The 23,708-nt window shown below is 37.5% G+C and overlaps 2 protein-coding genes across 2 annotated transcripts; one reads left to right on the top strand and one right to left on the bottom strand.

Moving 5' to 3' along the window:
* The first annotated feature begins 716 nt into the window (after positions 1 to 716).
* On the top strand, positions 717 to 23,439 carry LOC105395193 (potassium channel subfamily K member 18). Its single transcript, XM_038118362.2, has 4 exons — positions 717 to 1,117; positions 19,912 to 20,449; positions 20,905 to 21,062; positions 21,461 to 23,439. The coding sequence occupies exons 2-4, from the start codon at positions 19,995 to 19,997 to the stop codon at positions 22,255 to 22,257; spliced, it is 1,410 nt and encodes a 469-aa protein (XP_037974290.2). The 5' UTR covers positions 717 to 1,117; positions 19,912 to 19,994; the 3' UTR covers positions 22,258 to 23,439.
* On the bottom strand, positions 7,044 to 7,859 carry LOC125489685. The gene has a single exon (XM_048626340.1). It carries the CDS (start codon positions 7,821 to 7,823, stop codon positions 7,089 to 7,091), a length of 735 nt encoding a protein of 244 aa, XP_048482297.1. The 5' UTR covers positions 7,824 to 7,859; the 3' UTR covers positions 7,044 to 7,088.
* Positions 23,440 to 23,708: the final 269 nt, after the last annotated feature.

Raw genomic sequence — 23,708 nt, 5'->3', positions numbered from 1 at the left:
TATATATGATTGTTATGGGTATATAAGTATAATTTCACGTAAGTATATTGTTAGTTTGTAGGTATTTATAGTTAATTAATAAATTCTTTAGTACACTTGACCCTATCTGAACATAAATATTCTTCCACCTAAAGGTTGTCTTGAAAAAATCGCTTTTAGTGATAAGACCGCCTTTTTTGTACCTATGTGTTTATATTTAAGCTTTGTATAATCTATTCTTGTGTACAAATAAAGAATATTCTATCTATCTATCTATCTTTTAGAGGACATCTATCACAGTAGTAGTACCTATGTATGTACCTACATTATCATGTATATTACTTTTATTATATATGAAGATTTAATTACGGATGTCATAAACTTTGAGTATTCCTCTAACCTAACTCACAACTCTTACGATATTCACGGAGCTCTTCTCTAGATTAACAAAAAACAATAAAGTAATTGACGATACTGTAAAATTATTGTGTTTCTCGAAACAAATTTAACTCAAGTGTCACTGCTCATTATCCTTCTGTCTCAAGGATGATCTTCTGAAACCGTTTCAAATTGTTCTGCTCAAAAATGACCGAAGTAATCTCCTATAAGTACTTCGTTTTAAGTAGATATAATTGGTCTCATGAATTTTTCATGAGACATCTCGCGGTCAAATCAAAATGTGTTGTTTATTTTTCGCAACCAATATTTGCCCTTGGGTCATGCGCGGTGGGTCGCGCGCGCACCGCGCCTGCGCGCGCAGCGGGCAAAGATGGCGACCTCAGCCCGGCTCTCTGCCTATTGTAATGACTAATTTTCTTCCAAAATCAAAACAAAACTGAAACGAATGCGTGGAAACAGTAATAACAAGAGACGATGTACGCGTTATCTCTACTAGTGGCGGACGTGAACGAATAAGTGAAGTGGAAATCGGGTTTGATCATCTTACGTAGATCTGTTGACACACCAGTGAGCACCAGTGATGATAAATGGGTGTAAATTTCTTGCCTTATTTAAAAAAATAAACTAAACATAATAACAAAGTCATATATGTCTTGAATCTACGTACATAAACAGATAAACAAAATTGAATTGGTCCGGGATTGAAGGAGTTCTACTCCAAAGGCTTGCTGAAAAAGAGGTGAGTAGAACTAAGATACAGTAGCTACCATACAAAGTTAACTAATATTGTAATGAGCCTGAAGCGTATCCAGTTAGATTGTCATGTTTCATGTAACATATTCTATAGATTCAAGATTTCAAGTCCTCAATTTTATTAACTGTTTGGTCTGCTGCCGTAGGTTAGGAAGTATTATACTTATATATTTGCCAAAATAAAGGTTGTTGTAAATTGCTGCATGAACCTCATATTAATTTATGTGTTCAGGAATAGAATAATTGTATTCTGAAACCTCTTCCTCCCTATACTGGCTTCTTACTGGCTTATATGAATAATTGTATTAATGATTCTCTAATATTCTGTATCAAGTACCTGGTCGAGCTCGTGGTCTACCAACAACATCTTTCAAACCGATACAATTTATTGCCAATTGCTATATTTCTGGGCCCTATTTTGGTTAAGCCATATAGTTATTATCACCGTACCGTACTTGGGGAAAATTCTCTCTCACATACAGCTACTATCACGTTTCATAAATATTTGACGTGTCACATTATTTGATAATAAACCTCCACCCTGTATGTAGACCACCGTTATGTGAACTAGTTTCCCTCCTAAAGTAAATAGATCAGTGGAGCACAATGCAAAATAGACTCAAAGGATGTCACAAAGAGGTGGAACTACGAAGATAAGGCGTCAAAGATGTAAATAAATAAAATTGTAGGCGTCTCAGGGTAGTGAATAAAGTAAGTCCCTATCAAAGAGTATAGAGTATACTGGTATTCAGGAAAACCCAGCTTTTCTAATGCGGTGGTGAAGTCCTAGTAGCGTTGCCGATATACCTGTATTCAAATAAGTATAATAATAGTTATGTTACTTATTATTTTTGATTGCACAAATATAAATATAAGTGTACAAAGCGTGGACTTTATGCTATAAGCATTGTATATGTGTTTGTTATTATATAATTAAAATAAACTAAAATGGTTTTCAAATGATTAGATGGAGAAATTGACGAACGTACTTGCATACAACATATCCGAGATTAGCCTAGCCGAAAAAGAAACTTCCCAGTCATTCTAGACTCTGCTAATGATAAACAAACAGATGAATAATAATCTCCGTTAAAATATTAATTTATTTAGCGCCCCCTGTACATCCAGGATCTTAGACGACGCCAACAGACAACAATGAGGGTAGTAAGGACAAAGGCCATTGTACGCCGAAAGCTTTGTTTTTGTGACTTAAGCCCAGCTGTTTATAAAGATAAATTAATATCGCACTCGCTCAGGTCAACGGGCCATTAATATTATAGCCATGGACACTTAATTTATTTCGCGCGGAGCCTTCAGGAATATTTTTCATGGCTTTTTGATTTTTCAACACAAAAATAGTGGTGTAGTAGCTTTGATATATGCGTAGGTTGTAGGTATCTGAAAGCGATTAGAATCTTTGTTGTTAATATATTCATAAAACAATGAAAATCCCCAAAATGTATGAAACTATATTTTTTTTATTAACTATTTTCCTGTGATAAGAAAACGTTTTAAAGCATTTCCGACGACATGCATTCTAAATACCTGGGGCAGTCGCCAGCTGGGCGCTTGGCTCGGGGCTGATGCTATCGCTGCGTCTCAAATCGAGAAGCACCATTAATTTTCAGCCTGGCTCTCTAGGGGGGTTGCTTTGGCTTTACGATTACGATATACTCGATACCCGTCACGCTAACGAATACATTATTATGGTTCTCAGTTCTCACACTACCCCACATCGTTCTGCGTGTTGCTTGAATTATATGAGCACATGAACGCACGAAAATGCGTTTTCAGTGAGTTGGAGTTTCCGTGTGTGCGTGTGTTTTTTTTTACAAATGGAGATAATTGCAAGTAAATTTCAAACGGAGATTACACGCAGCAGTACCGCCTAATATGTACATATAGAGATATACACGTGGTCTGAGCTCCGCTAACTCGTTTTCTTGGGTACGTTAGCTGGAGTGGTCCCCCGCCCGTATTCCCGACAGGTCCTAGGTACACGACTTGCTGTTGATAAGACGACGAATAGATGTGCGATCGACGTGCTTATCCGCCGCCGCCATCATGCGGGGCAGTGGGAGCTGGATGGGATTCAATGTATAAAAGTACTACAAGTTCGTATTATGAGATGAACATGATTAGACATTTGAACTTCTGGGTTTTTAGTTGGGTACATTATCAATTATAGGAGTTATAGGTAGAACATCAAGCAAACCTCAATGGTGCTTCGGTTTCCATCATCTGATCTGAAGGCCTAGCATGGCGCTTAGGACGGGCACGTCAAAACGTGACAAAAGTTTTCCGCCGCACTCGGCATCGTAGCCGCGCAAGATCAGCTTCATGTTATAATTACATATTTTATAATACCTACCTAATATTTCATTCTCATACAAAACTTCAGCTCAATCGATAACCCGGGAAGCGTATCCATCCATAAATTGCTAAATTATGTTAGCAGACACCGGAACAGGTGTAATTAAACAAAAGTTTGTGATGAGAAAATTGCGAAATAGAAGTTTTAAGAAGCGTTACCTATTATGGCTAGTAAAGTACTCAAAAATATCAGTGAGTATTAAATTACTTACCTATGAACTAAAAATAAATATGCATCCGAATATCAGATCTCTGCTTACATATATGATTCCGTGAAATAGCAGACGTTTTGCTGGCTCTAGGGGGTCACTCTATACCGAACGACGACAGCTGTCGTGCAATCGGCACGTTTGCTCTGCAGTTTTGATTTTCCTAAGCTTCGGAGCGTTGCGCTAACCTAACTACGGCTCTATCTCGGTGTAGTACAGTTGTTGTTCGTTTGTTTGCCGATTTAAAGAGAGACCCCGCTGAGCGTTGACACCACTTGACATACTTCTTGGTTTTCACACGACATTACACGATCCGAAACTGCCGTTTTTCTATGCGTTTCACTCACACACTTTCGTGGTAGTTTTGAGCACCCTGTACTTGCAAGGAAGGCAAAGGTGCATGGCTGCAGTGTTGATGTGCATTTGTGTTGTCTTAATCCTGTTGTGATAGAGGGCAATCTGTAATGTATTATGATCAGGGAACATTATAGACCAGAGGACAAAAAATTGTAGGGCCAGAGAATATTTTCATGTCACACAAAATGGTGACTCTTTTCTTTTGGACTAGTAGGTATTATTAAATTACTGGAAAAGATCAACTAATGTTAATATTTTATGACGAGTACCCGTGATACTCAAGTATCTATGAGATATTTTGATTAGATTCATTCAAACTATTATAAAGTACATAAAATTAGATTTTCCTTTAAGGATATATCCTAGCTCTCTACATAATGGTTTAGCATGTAAGAAAATTTCTTTGGAAGGCATGAGAAAAGAATAAGAAATGGTCAAAGTTTGCAAAGTAAAAATGCCAGTCATTATTTTTAATGCTTTCAAAAATTTCTGCTGAAGCACTAAGGTCTTACTTCTGAGAAACGATTTCAGTTCTGAAAGTGTAATATTCAAACACTCCGCCCGTGTAGTTCAACTATAATTATCTTTAGACTGTAGAGATTATAATAATTATCTGAGATTAGACCTTAGATAAGATTTACATAGTGTGAATACTTATCTTATGTAGGTAGCAGAGTAGCAGGTAATTCCGAACTTAATTCTGTAAGACTGATGAGCCGAAAGGGCTGCACCTGTAACCTGTTTTTTTAAGACGAGTTACGTTATGAGTTATTTTCAATTGACCAAGATACCATATTGCACCTTTATAACTAACCCCTTACGATAAATGAGTTTCAATCGAAAAATAAGTTGAAATGTTTCATATTTCATAAAGCTTTACTAAATGTACAATGTTAACTTATCCAGAAACATATTAACAATTTGATCATCCTTTGACAGTACGGGGAGTGGTCAGCAAAATCCCTGTGCTGACATATCGCGTGAACTTCCCACCTGACATCTGTCATTCTGACACCTGTCATGTCGCGTGTCTGCCCATGATTAGCGGTTTTGCTAAATATTCGTTTCAGTGGGCTTAGAACTTTCCAGCCATGATAACAACCTCTGTGTAGGATGGTCGGGTAATATCTATTAGATTTAACCTCAAAATATTAACACCTAGAGTTTGTGCACTTTGTATGGTCTATCATATTTTATGAGATGATTTTGAAATAAAAAAAGGAAATTTTATGTTTGTGTTCAACAGCGGATGTTGTTGAGTATTTGTGGTCACTGGGTAGGTTTCGGATTGAATACTGATGAAATTGCACGCATACTGAAATCTTCATAAATAAGTCACATTCATAATGGATGTTAATTCACGGCTGGCAGTGTCAGTGACATCTGTCATCAATAACGGGAACAATGAATGCGGAATCTGTCACCTCAAAACAATAGGCCAACTACTAAATTAGCAATCCGGACCACTAACAATAAACAATTCATATAATGGCTGTTGCGGCTGGACCATTGAAAACCAGTCAGTTAGTGAAATACCACACGGGGGTTCGGAAACCGCAAGCGATTCGAATATTGAAAAGAGGAATACAATGCTGTTTCGAGTTCATTTCTCTACAATGCCTGCGCGGCTGCCAATGAAGTTTAGATTATTGTGTTTTCAATTCGTTATTGTGGTATGGCAGCTACTATAGGGCGTGTCGTAAAATGAAACAACTCATTTTTCATGTAATAAGTTAAACAATAGCGAGTTATTTATTACAATACTTAATAATTTTATAGGTACTTACATATTTTTAATTCTTTAATACTACTAATATATGGCGATAGCCTATGTGTTAATCCAGTTTGTCAGCTACACGCATAAGTAGTAATAACAAACATACACACATACTCACAAATTATGTACTTCACGTCAAAACGGCTGAACCGATCTTAACGAAAATTTTATACTTATATGTAGAGTTAGCTGACACCCTGGATTAACACATAGGCTACTTTTTATCGTGATTTTTCCACAGAAAAACTTTGCCGAAGCGAAGCTCGCAGAAACAGCTAGTTACTTTATTATAATTCATAATATTATTACTTTAAAAAGGTACACATACACCACACCATTCGGCAGTCGTATCTGCCTTGATTATAACAGGCTGTATAAATTATTAACTTAAAATAATATTGGTACAACATTAAAGTTGGGATGGAAAGATAGTAGCGTAACTAAATTATGGCAAATCTCTGTTAGGGAACGATCCTTCAAAAGGAAAATTAACAACTTTGTTAATTATTTCGCTCAACTCTTAAAGGCCAATTATAATTGGTGAATCAACTTTGATAGGTTGTTTTAAGATGGGTCGTAACAAGTTCATAGATGTTACTTTATATAATTTATTAATTGACTATTTATCAGTAGGTTAAATTACTAAATATTTTTCAGTGATACATAACGATAAGTATCTAAGTAGTTATTGAATGTTATTTAATATTATCGAATAATCTGTTTATTTTTAATATTTTGGCTTGCCAAACTGCCTACACAAGAATAGATCGATAGCGTCTCGTCTAGGATTTGTCACCGTGGTGAATGGGTTGGGTAGGTACCTATAGCATAACTAGTATTGAAACTCATCATATTATATTATACCTACCTATGTAGCTACATGAACTAATGAAAGCCAGTCTAGACAATGTAATTTGTAGATCCTAAGTTGCTAAGTAGATGACATCTTATTTGTTATTCCTAACTTCAAGCAACTTTAAAGCACTATTAATCTTATGTTATGTTGCAAGCACGTGGTGTCTCTAGTTTAAATTAAACTTCGTTTGATAATTGTTGGTAAGTAGGTATACTTCTTTTACATATTTTGAAGTCCACGGTACGTGTCTAAGACGGTACGCCTTTGATATATCTCTATGATGTTATAGAGATATATATAATAATAATATACATTCAGATAAAATATAACATATTTAAACCACCACGAACCACAAGTAAGACATCGTTTACGGGTGCCATTGTCTCTACTGGATAGCTTCAAGAGAGCTGACGGCGTTCCGGATCTCGGAGTTGATGACGATGATGAAGTCCTGCACGGCGGAGCGGATGTTGCTCTCCACCACCTTGATGATGATCGTGTCGAAGATCATCAGGAAGACGTTGGTGACGGGAGTCAGGAGCCAGTCGGTGAGGACGTTGCCAGTGAAGCGGATCCTCAGGCGGCCGATGTCGGTCATGCTGAACTCCTGTAGCTGGACTTCGTCGTTGTTGAAGTCGATGAGGATGTCAGCGACGACCACGAAGCGGCTGAGCGTGGCGCGGATGCCTCCCGTAGGCCCGATGTTCATGACCTTCACCAGGTAGTTGTAGTTGAACTGGGTGTTCCTGAACTGCAGCTGCACGCGCACGCGGAGCATCTTGGCGAAGTACTTGACCAGCTGGTCGCCGGAGCGCTCGACGTTTACAAGCCCCGTCATGGAGCCCTGCGTGATTTTCAACCACGCGCTGTAGGTTACTAGCAGGGGACGCACGGAGAAGCCTTCCACCACGTCGGGCAGGCTCATGGGGTCCAGCCCGTGGGCCTGCATCAGCGGGATCAGCCCTGAGATGGTGGCGTCCACATAGTCGTTCACGTCAGCCTGGAGTTCCCATGCCGACTTCCCCTCGAGTTGCTCGGGCGCCTGAAGACGGCTGACGGCAGAGGCCTCACCAGCCACCACCAGGCAAGCCAGCAACAGAGCGGTGTATTTATTGTTCATGATGAAAGCCACAAACAACTATGGGCTCGTATCTCAAAAAGGTTAAATTTATACAATCGAGCTGCGAGGATCGTAGTACCTAGGTTTATCAATAAAATCAGTGCTGATTGTGTATCGTAATTAATTAGGTACTATCAGTTATTTGGCTACGAATAAAATGTTTGAATAACAAAATTTTGGTAGGTACGTAATTGATTTTGGAAATTTTCATCAATGGAAAAGAAATTTCAACTCTAAAATTAAAACGTGAGCTATGTAATGTTGGATGACTCTGGCCTGTGCCATGCTAAATCTGACTTGCAGGCAAAAACCCGAATACATATTTTATAAATATATGTCTAGCTAACGAAAAACTGTGTTTCAGAGCGTTGCCGTTGCAATTAAAAACCAAAAATCTCAAACAGGTGTAACCTTCTGTTGCTAGGTTACGCTAAAGAGTAACGTTTAGCGAACCCTAAACAGTTACTTTACTCTACCTCTATACAAATAAGCATGATGTTTTAACGAACTATACACGTGGATATAAATTTTGCGTAAAAAGGTAAGTAGGTATATTATGTTGTAATGATCATTGTCTACATAGATATTTATTATTCAAAATTAATGATAACAATCTTATTAGCAAGTAAACATGATGGAAAAGAACAGTGATTTGTGATAAAGTGATAAAACTGAGGATAAATAGTAATATTTAATCATTATTATTATAAAAAATAAATAGTTATCTAGCATTATTATTATTGTGGTCTTAAATCACAGGCAATCATTCAATATAGTTTTTGATAACATTCTACCTCTACAGTTTAGTTACTCAGTTCCTATGGAAACTTATAAAAAACGACTGTAGGCTCTACAATATAACTTGTTGATGTAATCATCATTGATTACTTTACGCCAGTGTTTTTCAACCTGTGGGTCGCGAAAGCTTCTGTAGGGGGGTCGCCAGAGGTCGAAAAAACTGGTAGTTGAAGACCATAAATAATAATACTTACTGTAACATTCACACACATACATGATAAAAAACCGAAGGGTCAAGGGGGTCGCGGAATATATTTATTATACCAGGGGGGTCGCATCATGAAAAAGGTTGAAAAACACTGCTTTACGCAAATGAAAGGTGGATGGGTGCCCATCTACATTGTCTTCTATCGCGATTTGAACTAATTAACAGGGTGTCCGTAAAAGTATGGATCAAGCAAAAGGGGAGTCCGAATCCCGTTATCAGCATTAAACAGACAGTATACTTACCCTTAACGATGTAACTAAATTATTAGTCATCGTTGCTGCTTATTTTTTTTTTTCAAAATGAGTTTAGAGGAAGCCTAAAATTTAAAATTTTGAAAATTTTACTTCGCTTTTCCGCGGGCTTATAGCTTTATAGTGTCGAGAGTGCACGCCACCGAAGTGGACAAACTGCACAAACTGAACAAACTGTACACGGGCAAATTTAATTGAACTACTGCGTCGGTGGCACGCGAACACCTAACAAGGAAGACTATTCCAAACGACGACACTATTCCAAAGCTATTGTGAATTCGTTAGTATTTTGTTTTCATTTTGAGATTATTGTAATGTACAAGGACAAGCGGGTGGCTCAACTCTGATTACTCTTTCGGGGATTAAAGTCGTGAGCATAATATACATAATATATTATGTATGTTGTTTAAAAAGTTATTTTATATTGGCAATGCGGGTAAAATACCTATACCTACTCGATGAGTAATTAGATTTCAGCGAAAACCAAAAACAAGCCAACTTTTAAGCAGGAGACATCGTGCAGGATAGTCCTTGTGTTTTCATGAACACTCTAAGAGCAATGAAGAGTAACACTCAAATTCATCATTACCTACCGTATTGTAAATTTACCACAAGGTTAAACTTTGAAATACACGATTTTCGACTATTTACATCAGTCAAAAAGTTGTAATTCGACACAACGTCAATATAAAATCTGGGGTTATAAGTTATAATTCCACATATTTGTTACCTGTATATATTACAGTCTATGACATAGTTGTTCTTATCAATCAGAATACGGAGGCTCTACTTGGTGCAGCTCAATTGAACTAAAATTCTGGGGTTATAAGTTATGATTCCACATATTTTGTTATCTGTATCTATTACAGTCTGTAACAGAATTGCTCTTACCAATCAGAATACGGCTGTTCTACTTGGTGCAGCTCAATTGAACACGGGCACCCTGCGTCTAATATTCGTTTCAATGATTGCAATATTGATTGGGTCGGCTGCAGAGCGTTTTTTTTATTTCTGGTTTTTGGGTTAGTTTTAATAGTATTGTTCTCGTTGTTTTTCTGTTCCGTGCGTGAAATCTAGTATTGCACAATCAGAGTTTTGTAAACCGTATTCGGTTACAAACAAATTGATGCTTTGTGGAGGGATTTTATAAACAGCTTTTCCCACGAGGTTTGCTTAAGCTTAAAAGGCTTTAGCGTAGGAATTTCGGGATATATATTCTATGAGTTAATCCTAGGCGTCAGTTTAAAACTTAAATGCCAAGTTTTCAAAAAAATAATTCCATCTATACATACACACATACTTACATTCTTTCTAACTATCACGTTTTTAATTTTAAGTTGGTCATCGAGTGGAGACCACGCATAATAGAGTGTCCTGAGACTCCTGAGATGTCTTTTGACAGGACGTAGGTCTGTAGCCTGTAGTGATTAGATGAGGAGGGCTTTGTGGCTCTCATTAGTACGTACATATTGTTGACTAACATGATTATTGTTATTATTATTACTTATAATTCATTTATTTCAGACAACATAAATCCATAAAATTACTGTAGCAAACTCACCGCTCTTTACTGCCAATCACACGTACCACACAAAAGTTCTTCCAAAGAACACTTTAAGACTGCATTTGTACGTCCATTCCTTCCATGCATGATAGGTCTCGTTTGTGAATCTGTGGCTCAGCTCCCACTATGAGGATATTCCTCCGAATACGGATGCAGATAAGATTGTTACGTATTCAAAGCGCGTGATGCGCGAATTTCAGCACTCTGTGCTGTCGGTGTGCAGAATAGGTACCCGGATAGCAGAATAGGTACCCGGATATCGCACTGGGGAAACTAGAAACTAGTGCGGGTTTCTGAGTACTGGCGGGTCACTCTACAGGGTGTTATGTAAAAAGGGTATACTAAGGCGAAACCTACGTGTGCAGCATGTTATATCTAAGCCCAAAAATTTAATTTTTATTTTATTTTCGGCCTTAGATATGACGAAAAAATTTCGGTGCGATGCTGCGAGAGCCACGACTCTATCTTGTTGTATTAAACGTGGCGATTGCACGACAACTCTCGTTGGTTAGTTTTTCGTCAGTGTAGACTCACCCCCTAGCGGATACTGTTGCTTGACGAAATATACGAAGTTTTGGAGCGTCGCTGGGGTAACTACGACTCTATCTCGTGGCAATAAACGTAGCGTTTGCGTGACAGCTGTGCGAAGGTTCGTATTTCGTCCAGCAAGAGTAGCCCCCCAGGAAAGCTTACTCACTTCTGTAGATGGGTAGATAGAATAAGTAGACCAATAAAATAGCGTGTCGTTATTACGTAGTTACTTGTTACCTAGAGTTGTAAAAACATAATTATGATGGATGATATGTTATAATTGTTAAGCGCTCAATCGTGAACTTAATCATATAATCATTTAGTTTTTAAGTTAGTATTAAGAACTGGGCAGTCTGAAAACCAGCGCAGTGTGTTGCCGCATGCAATACGCAGCATTAGCTGAGGCTGTCCTTTTGCCACCTTTGTATTTAAGTAAGCTTTCTAATTGTATTTTCTGTTTGTGGCAATAAACTATATTTCTTTCTTCTTTCTTTTCTTTCATATACCTAATTGTTTTTTATGGGTCCGCGAGACGATCAAGTCGGCTTGATCGTCTCACGGACCCAAAAATGAACGCAAATGTATAAAACTTGTCAAGTCGCATCAAGCGCAAGTGCCGTCAATCAATTTTTTTGTCAAGTATGGTCAAGCCCGTAGATATTGACGGGACTTGTCAAGTCAACGCTGTAAACGATCAATATTCACTTCAAGCACGTAGACTTGTCAAGACGACTTGATCGTTTCGGGGACCCATTATTACAAAGGTTGGTTGGAAGAAATTGCTTCTTGGCAATAACCCCGCCTCTATATACACAAATTTTAAGTCTGTTTTTGTAACAGTTGATTTTATTATAAAATAAAGTGTTTATAAATAAATAAAAAAGCGTAATATAATAATAACCTTATATTAATACTAACTTTATCTAGATTTAGAATGCATCATCATGTTTGTACTTACACCTTTGCACACTATACAGGGTGTATCCGATAAAACGTCTTCGCCACGTTCACAGGGTGCTCTCAAAGTGAGACTCGCAGTAATCGGATCGCGCCGCCGCCGCCGACACTAATGTGTGACGGGAATCGAACCTGCTACTATTATTGATGAAGGAAATTCGAAACTCGCTTCCCGATGCTGAAGGAAAAGTTTTGCGCTAAAAACAATTTTCCGGTTTCTACTTATTTATACATTTGCGGCAATATTTTGAAGCCTATTTATTTAGAGCTAAGCCAAATGACGCTTATGTAAGCTGTGCAGTGTAGGTACAATAGCTTTGGATATGTCTTACTTTAACAAAATAATAAATATAAATATACCTTATGGTCATTTATATAAAAATAACGTTAAAATTAGCGTTTTAAAATAAAAATATTTACTGGCATTAGATTTCAGCAATGCCCAGCAGTTTCTCATTTCAATAAATCTACCAAATGATGAAAATAAGTCCTGTTCAATAACAATATAGTTAATTACATCGCTGCATAAGATTAGGTTACCGACATAGCTGTCAAAATATGCAAGCTGAAGAGGCAGTGGGCTGGTCATAACTGCCGAAGAACCAATAACCGTTGGGGTTCTCGAGTGGAGACCACGAACAGGCAAACGCAGCGTGGGACGCCCTCCTGCCCGCTGAACTGACGACCTTAGGCGGGTAGCCGGTAGTGGTTGGATGAGGAAGGCCGAGGACCCAGCGTTGTGGCGCTCCTTGGGAGAGGCCTATGTCCAGCAGTGGATGATTATTGGCTGCTAATGATCATGATAAGTTTAGGACTCCTTATGTCGTACGAGAATTCAGGGTCAAACTGCAATATCACATGTTCTTCACAATCTCTATACGGTTAACGCTATTCAGTTCAGAGGAATGTACACGAATATAGCGGCCTCAGTGGGAATCATAAACATTGATTGATAGACTCGTAAATATCCCGGTTCCCCCCGCATCGCTTTTATGACAAAATTCCACCGATAAATTAAGCTCAAAACAGTAAAATAAGCTCAAACTGTTTGACCAACGGTTTTCCGGCGGAGAATGACTGTATTTTCATGTAGATCCGTTGTTCTTGGTGAAAGGGAAATTTACTGAGATATACTGAAAGTATGTATAGTGAAGTATAGTCCAGGGGAAAAAGGGTTTGTTATTGTAAATACTTAATATGTCTGTCGGTCGGTATGTAGATCAGCTGATATTGCTGCTTTTTTGTAAAATTACAGTTTAAGAGGTTTGTTTAATTTCCACAGTAAACTCTGAGCTAACATAAATCCAGTTAGTAAGTAAGTCCATGGGCCAATATATTTAAATTTTTTAATAAAATACTAAATTAAAACAAGAGAAAAGCGAAACCTTTCAAAGTAACACTCCACGGCGAGCGATAATGCAATTTAATCCCCTTATTCAATTCACAACCCAAATCCGTGTTAGAATAAAATAAATTTGAACTCAGAATTCTATGCGCGATCAATGATATAACTCATTTAAAATGGAATAGAGGTTTCACCGAGGACATTAGACCAGCGGGTCCAAAATGTGGCCTTATGAGATTATGCCTGATTTATGCACAATCTTTATCAGTCGGTAACACCTGAAATTGAATTCCAGTCCTTCGTGACATTATTGCCGGGGGCGTATTCCGGGCTCGCAAACGAATTTCATTAATAATTGCGATTGGATTGCAGTGTAGTATTTTCTACCACAAGATTTTTTAATGTTTTGCTTAGTAACCCTTTGTATTAGGGGATTACTACATAATATTATGTTATATCTAGGACACGCTTTTTTAAATGGTAGGCTTTTGTGTCAATCGTTAAAGAGTATCATGAGAATATTTTTCCAAGCTCATTTGGTAATTGTGCAGATGTTTTTTTAATACATTAGGTACATGAAATTATTATATTGTAGGTATTTTAATACATTAATGAATGAAACTAGGATTGTTGTTCCTTCCAAAATAAGGACTCCAATAGATTGTTCAGATTTTTATTATTCACTCGCTCGCACCGAACGGTTTGGCTGGAAAGTAATTTTGATTTTCTCATCTTCATATTATAATAAAAGAGTATTAGTACGACGATGAATAATGCTTGGGGCGCCCATTGAACCCTCGTTATCGGGATTTCAATCAATTTTTGCGGTCTTTTTAATGAAGAGCTATGAGATTGAGAGGTGTTAATTCAATAATTTTCTTTCCAGGGCTTTGATACAAAATTAGCATTATTTCTCGGGAATTCTGACTGGAATAATTTTAAATAACCGAAGTTAAACACCTCTGAAAATCATTATTTTGAATGATTGAGCAGATATCGATGAAACCTGACACCATCGATCAAGTCACTGAAACCATAGAATAACAAGTAGTACTAGTTATTCTATGCAGAAACTAAAAATAAACACACAATCATATTGGTATATTTATCTATTGAGACACACACACATACATACGGGTTTCATTCGAAAGTAGAAATAAATACTTTCTATAGTTGAGCGTCAGTACATCAGCCTCCTCCACCGCCCCGCATCTTCCATCAACTTGTGAGTTTTTTTTATATAAAAATGAATTCGCATAACACACCACAAGGCTACACGCAATATTTCAAAACTTTATCCATAAAATCAGCTTAAAAGGCATCGTTACACCCATAAAGGAAAGCGTTTTGTTCAATTTAACCGCTATAAAACATCAAAGAGCCAGCTATTGGTTAGTACACTGAATAAGGATCAAAATGGATGCTTACAAAAGTCTATAAAACCTTTCTAGAAGGTTCTTTTCGTTCAGAGGCACCGGAAAGGAGTTTGGCGTTTTAAAATGTATTTGTGGGCCCCTTTCAGTAAAACGTGCAAAGATTAATAGTAACATACCCTTAAATTGTCGTTTAAATTTCAGATAAATTTAATATTAGTATATTAATTATATCTATAGGTAGCTTATTATGAAAGAGCTGCTCCATAAAATATTCAGTTACCTGACTCCACCTCATACAAATAGGTTCACATGCAGATACACGCATCCTACACAATATACCACCCCTAATTTCCGGAGAGAAGTTTTAAATAGTTTTCATTGAGACATTAAAGCTCCAAGCACATAGCGTTAGTGAAAAATCTCAGCACACACTTTAAATAGAGTAGAAAACTTGAAAGTACCCGGGAGCCGATTGAGTGAGAATGTCCGACCGACTCGCGCTAATCGCACTGCGGGTATCTTACCGACTAATCCAGCGGTTCTCAAAGTTCTTTCATGTGCTTGACACTATAGAAATCGAACGAGAGCTGTCATGCAATCGTACAACAAGATAGAGTCGTGGTAAAATCCATTTTAATCCAGATGCAGATGAAGCTAAGAAGCCTTCTTTTAACCTTCATCTCCACTTAGGTTACGTGCGCTACTTGAGCAGCCAATTAAAAAACCAACACTTCATGCTACTTCCAATTTATAGAACCGACCTGCTTATACATACCTTCTAGTACTTACCCATAGAGTAGCAGCATTAGGATAAACCATTTTAAACAGAAGTTACTTATAATGTTTTTTTTTCAATTGGCGGCACTTGTTAACCTTTCACGCACCTTTGATTAGGTATAAACTATAGTAAGCAGTACATCGTAAACTGAAAAAGGTTAGGAATTGCTGGTCTAATCAACAATCTTGCGGCATTCTCACAGAGATCGATGTATCCTATAGCGGCTAGCTGACTCTTATTGAGTGCTTCACTTAAACCAACTATAAATTGTAATTGTTCTAACTTTGGTTGGCAGTGGTAGATAAAACACAAACGTGTCCGAAGTTTAATTAATGTATCGTGTTTACTTATCTCAACCTATTGTAATTCCAAATTTAAATAAAACACACATAATTGACTATTAGTGACTTCATTGACAGTTAAATAATCTGGCTCCCTATCGCGAACTTGTTTTGACAACAATTTTCGAATTTGACACTAATTACTTCGTAAATGTTACATAATCGTTTAGACTTCTCGAAAGGGCCCCTTATTTCTATATTGAAGATTTTATTTTATTTATTCTACATATAATATGAATAATTCTATGTATCATCAACATCGTCATCAGCCTCTTATTATCTAGCAGCCACTCCTTTTCAAAAGGCAACAATTTCAGTTTTGTCACGGTTTTTGATTTTTTTTACAGTAGTACAGAACCCATGAAAACTTCATGTTATTTTTGTACCATATTTGAGAGTAAGTGAGTTGTGTATTGTATTCCTTGTGAGGGCTGTTAGTTCCTGCACCTGGCTCTCTTGAATAGAGCTTCAGTGCGTTGAGTGCATTGTGCATCTTCTAAAGGATCTAGGTACCTACTACCTACCTACTAACATACATTCCTACCTTATTCCTACATTTATATTTTTATGTGCCTCCAATTTACAATCCGAAAAACGACCAAGTTAAAATAATTGAAATTATTATTACACTCACGGGCATTGAAAAGGCTCCACTGAAAAAAACACCAATTTACTTCTTAGCGGAAAAGGCTAGCTTAATGACGCCTTCTGCAACATTGGAGTACATATAATAGAGCATCAGGATATTACCAACTAAAAACGTTAATATTTTGTTCAAATTTTAAATGAAATATTTCAAAAAATGGGGGTTGTTTTTTGTCGGAATTTTGTGAGTGGAACTTTTTCATTGCCCGTGAGTGTATAAGGCAACCTACATTTAATACAGTTTATGATTCATTTCATTAGTTTTAAGATTACCTACTTAAGATACTTTTATAATATCCTTTAAACTTGTTGAACAAGATTCAATAAATGTAAAAAACATTTCAGTGATTTGGAACGATGATTAATTACATTTCTTTGGATATTAAATGCAGTGGAAGTCGTAGTTCCATTGAATCGGAACTTCTTACTGAAGATAACGCTTTGAGCGAACAACTTTCTCAATAATGTTCCTCTGAGACGCTCTTTTAATAAATAGAAGGAAAAATAATATAAGTTTTCACTCTTTTCGAAGCAAGCCTTTTACTAGATGAAGAAATCACTGAAATTAAAAGTTACAAAAATAAAAATCAAAACATAATAATAATAATAATAATAATATGTGGGGACATCTCACACACGGCCATCCGACCCCAAGCTAGGCAGAACCTGTGTTATGGGTGTCGGACAGCTGATATATCTACACAAATACATAGATAGATAGATACTAAATATAAATATCAACACCCAAGACCCGAGTACAAATATCTGTCTTTAAACAAATATCTGCCCCAGCCGGGAATCGAACCCGGGACCATCGGCTCAGTAGTCAGGTCACTAACCACTACGCCATTCGGTCGTCTCCAACATCCAATGTAGTTGAAAGTAGGAGCCATGTTCTAGCTTGTATTTCTCAATGACAATAAAGTTAGGTAGTTAGGTACCCACTTTGATGTAAACGGTACTATCAAAAAAAACTTTAAACACTGTTTATAACGAAATTTTACAGATTTTGCATGCGTTTGACAGCGCTAAACGCCTGTTAAATACAGTCTAAGTTTTTGTGGTAAGGCCCTAAGAAACCTACAATTGCCTATAAGTATAAAGTATTTAATGAAACTGATAAATAGTGAAATGTCACAGATAATACATATCTATACGTGCCTATACTACACTCACGGGCAATGAAAAGGTTCCACTGAGAGAGCACCTAATTACTCCTGAACCGAAAAAGCTAGCTAAATGACGCTTTCTGAAATATTAAAGTACATTTCACGGAGCACCAAAATATTACCTACTAATAACGGTAATATTTCGTTCAAATTTTAAATGAAATATTTGAAAAAATTGGGGTTGTTTGGTGTCGGCATTTTGTGAGTGGAACTTTTTCATTGCCCGTGAGTGTATTATAAGGTTAGGTATCGTATAAGTTGAAAAAATATACTTTTTAGGCCAAATACATGCTGTCACTGTCAAAAAAATAATAACAGAGAGTGACAGCATGTATTTCATCTCACAGGTAGCCACTAACCAGACATTGTGAAACAAGGCCTTACACTGTAAATGTAGAGTTGTAACAGTTAGTTGAGAGTCAGAGAACTGTATCATTAATCAACTGACTAATAAATTATTGACACAGCATTTCAATCACAATATTAATCTCCTGCGCTGAAGCTGGAACGTGTTCGTAATGCACAATTATTGCTTTTACTCACCAGTAAATGTAATAATAATAATAACTCAAGGGTTTTCTCGCGATACGAAAATTATTGGAATTCGTGACAAAAATATCCCTCGCCGGGATTATATTTGATTTCGTTTCGCCGCAGCTCTATTGCTTAGCTTTTAGACGAATAATAAATGAAAGTTTTAGCCACTGCAACTGCTAGTTTGTATTGAAGTAAACTAATCAACAGTTGTTTTGTAGACATAATGTACACTCACGCCGTAAAGTGTGCTTCAATGTTGCAGAATGCGTCATTATGCTATTTTTTTCGTTTGGGAGTAATTTGGTGCTTTTCTCTGTGGAACCTTTTCATTGCCCGTGGTGAGTGTATATCCTGAAAGAAAATATCAATTCAGCTCGTTTAGGTGTAATTTAGTCAAATCTCACTGGAAACTTTTCATTGCTCGCGACCCTCGCGAGTATATTATATTTTGAGAGTTAAGATTATATTGTTTAGATCTTCATAAATACGTGTTAACCAATTATAATAAAATCCATGTTGTCATCATAGAATTGGTATCAGTATTTTTTTTGCATAATTACCTATCCTAACCATTATTACCTATCTTAACAATTATTATTTACTTAAGTATGTACTTAAATACTTATAAAGTTGTTAAATGGTGTTATCGGCTCGGTCGGTCGTGAAAGTTGTACGTAATCGTACCTCCGAAGGGTTGCTGTGGGCTACATTTTCTTTTGTTTCAATTTCAAGTTTAAAAGCTTTGGTCTTTAGGATAAAAGAAAGGCGATATTTAGGAAAAAATCTGAATCAATTGAATTTTGTTTCAATAAGAGGAAAAGTAACTTTTGCTTTCGCCGCGGTCCTTCAATATCTGGAAAAGTGAGGTTTATGAAGTAGTTATGTTGGTTTCTTCCTAATGTACTTAAGTACCTACGTTCTCGTGAAATATAATAGTACCTATATACTTGTAAAAAAGGAACTGGTACGATTTTTTCTTCAGTAATACATAAGTATAGATACTTTTACAATAGAAACCAGTGGTTTATTGTGTATTTTGTTATGTTTCAATATTTTATAGACGTAACGCATAAATTTGCGAAGTTTCAATGTATTTTTGATATTACTTTCCTAGGTATACCTATAAGCATTTATCGAGTTTCATATTTTTTTAGGTTAAAATGCAAACTTATTTGGGTAGATTTTTATAGACACTACATATTGCTTTAGCATTAAGGAATCATTCAGCTTATTCAGACAAAATAGGTACTAAGAGATTAAGTTTCTCGTAGAAAAGCTTTGTTTTTTTCACAATCACATTAGGCCCGAGGCAGATCCACAATCGTGAGGACACTTAGCAAAATTCATGACTCTTCAAATTGCCATACCAATCCTTACGCAACGTTTGTATGCTAATATATACGTTATCTCTTTCTCAATTTCTTTTTGCTTTCTTCAGCCCCGCCTTTTCCTAGTTCAACAACTTTTTTATTTAGAGTTGCTGACTGTAAGGAAATAATGGATTTAAAACAGTCCGCATACGTAACACTAAGCTACTCTAACAGTTTTCCAATCGCTTTTGTGTGACCGAAATTTTCTTTTGTTGCAGATTTCTATCAATCACTTCGAAACTGGGAATTAATCGCATTGGCGAAGCGAAATGCACTTTAAAAGTTTCGCGTGAAAGCCAACATGGACAAGAACGGAAAGAAAAAGAACCACACGAATGGAAAATACAAGAAGAACGGTAAATCCGAAAGTTACTGCCGTGACGAAGATATTGACACAACATGTTGCTTTTGCGTTAAGACTAAGAAGAACAAAAAGAAAGGTCTGGTGGCCGGACTTGTCACCAACTTGGGGATATTCGCGCTGTTGCTCGCCTACACACTGCTCGGGGCATTCCTGTTCCTCGCCATTGAAGGCAACGCATCCAAAGTGCACCAGAAGACGTTAGCAACAACATCGTACCAAGCGGCACAAAATGAGAAGCCGGTTCCTTTGTCAAAATTCAACGGTACGATACTATCGCAGGCGAGCGCAGAGTTGCGGTCACAGACGGTAGAGAGTATATGGGAGATCACCGTGTCGCTGAACATCCTGTATAAGGAGAACTGGACGCGGCTGGCGTCGCAGGAGATCGCAAGGTTTGTGACTTCGTTCTGACTGAGCACCTTAAAAGCGCTGTGGCTTTATTGTCCAATGTCCACAGAACATGATGAGCTGGTGCGGACGGGACAGCAACCTGTTGTGTTATTATTTGTCTGTATTTTTTATTGCTGTTTTGATTGTTTTATCTTATGTAATACTCATTGACTTATATATTACTAGCGTCAGGACAGGTCTAACCGCTCAAGAAAATGGCACCCTCGCGCTGGTTCCAAAATCTCATATACATATATTATGTGTCTGTCATATTTGCCAGCGCGTGGAGCCAAAATGTTCTGACGGGCTCGTCCTTCCCTTTGATTATAATTCTTCCTTTGAAATCGTTGATTTTGTCTGTATTTTCTTGCTGTTTTAACTGTTTTATATCCTGTATATATTTGTTTCTTATTGCTGTCTATCTATCAAATAAATATTTCTTCGTCCCCACCTCTAGGTTCCAGGAGCGCCTGGTGGCTCGAGTGGCGGCGGACGTGTCGGCGCAGCACGGCGGCGCGCGCGCGCTCGAGTCAGCCCCCGCACTGGTCGCCGACGACTACGAGTGGACCTTCGCTAAAGCGTTCTTGTACTCGCTTACTGTGCTTACTACTATAGGTTGGTAGTAGTAGTTTTACACCCCCCCTTTATTAGTTATACGAATACAAAAGATAGTTCCGGTTTGAACCCGAGTTTGGCCTACTGATGTTGTTTGAAATCTCTGGACTGTAATAACTGATATACTACGTTTAGTAAAAAGCTTGCAGGTATCATGAGGTAATTTTATGAGGGAAATGGTCTAAATGCATAGTGGATGAGGGATGGATGAAAAATAGGTACGCATTTGATAATGCAGTGACAACATGGCTACAGAAAATATTTTTCTTGAGTAAAAACCTTATAACAGACAGTTCAAGTTAACCAAGATTTCAGAAATGGAAAGCAGATTTACTATGTGAAACCAGTGTCTTTGTTACTTAAGCCCATTGTATACAGTATTTTTGTTGTTGTTCCAGGATACGGCAGTGTTACACCTAAAACCGCACTTGGAAAGGCAGCAACCATAGGATATGCTGTTATCGGAATCCCCCTTACACTTCTCTATTTATCCGTCGTTGGTGCTCTACTGTCGCGGCTTGCTAGGAGTGTCTTTAGCAGAGCGTTATGCTGCTGTTTATGTACAAAATGTGGGTACTGCTGCTTAGATGAACGCATCATTGCAAACAAAGAAAGGAAAGAGAAAGTTAAAAGACAAGATGACTACCGAACACAGACGCTGCATCTCCAAGAGCCATACTACGTGCGGTCTCCATCAGGCACCATCATCTCCGCGTCACAAGCACACAACGTTAGTTCCAATTCAATTAAAGACAAAAACCAAGGTTTAGGGTTCCTCAGAGACTGCGACTCACTAAGCTGCACAGACACAGACTCGAAAGTGTCTCTCCGGGGTCTCTCTATTCTCGCTCCAGTGGGCCTCTGCCTCTGTGCAATTTTCACTTACATATTTTTCGGCGCTATCGTTCTGTACCAGCTTGAAGGCTGGAGCCCTATCGACGGAGTGTACTTCTGCTTCATGAGCCTCAGCACAATAGGTTTCGGCCACTTGGCTCCCGGAGCCACCCAGAAGAACAACGCTTCGTCCGGGACCATCTGGTTCTGTTCCGTGTACATCATGACCGGCCTGGCGCTCACTGCGATGTGCTTCAACGTCCTCCACGACGAGATCGTCCATCGTCTGAAGCACCACGAGAAGCTGGCCAAGCTCAACGGTCAGACGGTCATGACTCCAGAGTTCCTGCGCAGGTCTTGACGAGACGACAGCGGGAACCTGACTGAGGACAGTATGATCGCTTCGGAGGGGGAGACTTCTTTGCCCGAGATGCTCCATCACATCTCGGGCAGGTATGAGGGAGGTGCCATTCGACGCTCCGTGTATACAGTGAGAGAGGAAAATGAACCGGATAGAATGACTACTATGTAAATTGATTTTTAAACACGTTGAAATTATGTTTAGTATTTCGTAAATAATGTTAGGTTAGTTTATATTGGGCGTTCCACGCCAAGTATTTTATGTGTTTTCATTTATTTTCTTGCAGGGTATATTTTTTTATCTATTCTTCTTGCACCAACACTTGTTAGGTCTCCTATTTTAGGGGTGTGGGACGTCTTATATGAATCTTTTATGTTCTGTGTGCCAAAATTAAAAATTCATTTCAAACACGATAACTGCCTATCTCTAGATATTTTTGGTATCCCTGTACTAATCGAAACATTTACTTATAAATTACTGTAAAATCCAATTTACTTATAAGTATTTTTAGGACAACAATATTAGGATTTTAAAATCAGATGAATTGTAAAAAAAGCATGACTGACCATATTTGTTAATTATTAGATACTAGAGTACTACATAATGTTAAAGGTTCAGTATAAGTTTTTTTGTAACTATTTAGTAATTTAATCATCTGGTATTTTGTTTTCAGATAAGAAAATAATAAATGATTGTAAGAGCCACCGTTTGTTTTGACCATTATAAATGCAGGGGATTTGTTATATAGCGCAAATTTAATATGAATCTACTAACTAATGTTATTATGTATCTTTAGGTAAGGTGATGTTTTTATATTAAATAATACTTATACGGAAAATAAATGGAAGTTTATATGAAGACAAATGCACCGTTATTACAATTTAGCTTTACCAAAATTTAAGTACCTAATGTCCCATGTTTTAACTTATTTCTATTTTTAATCCATTTTTGTATTGAAAGCTGTAAAGTAAATCAAGCTTGTATCACCACAATGGTCACAATAACAGTGCATTTGTCAACAGAGAATCTTCCACCACTATGTTTTAAAAGTATTTATCAATAGCGTTTTTTATTTTGTTTGGGGAATAGTCGGTCGCACCGAGTGTGAAGTGAGCGCGTAGAGCGAATGAGGAAGAATAGAATGTAATAATGACTATTAGAATAATAAAACATAATAAATAAGTATTGTGTTTCATTTAAAATATAGGTCGAAATTCGAATAAAGGTAAGCGCCCACCTTTCGGCATCGCATTCAGTATTCTTTGTACAGAAATTCACACAACTGCGTCCACTTCGTCGGCATTGCCGGTGCCGTTTCTTCATACATTTATGACAATCCGTTTTGGCCAATAATAATAATAATAATAAAGCGGCAGGGCAGCTTGTGGCGAGCTGTTGGGCATTAGCGACCCCACCCACCCGATGCCGGGGAGAACCCCTGTTCCTCATCT

The sequence above is a fragment of the Plutella xylostella genome, chromosome 16 (assembly GCF_932276165.1).
Source record: "Plutella xylostella chromosome 16, ilPluXylo3.1, whole genome shotgun sequence".
In the NCBI taxonomy this organism is placed as follows: Eukaryota; Metazoa; Arthropoda; class Insecta; order Lepidoptera; family Plutellidae; genus Plutella; species Plutella xylostella.
Note: the sequence above shows the minus strand (reverse complement) of the source record. Positions and strands in the feature narration are given on the sequence as shown.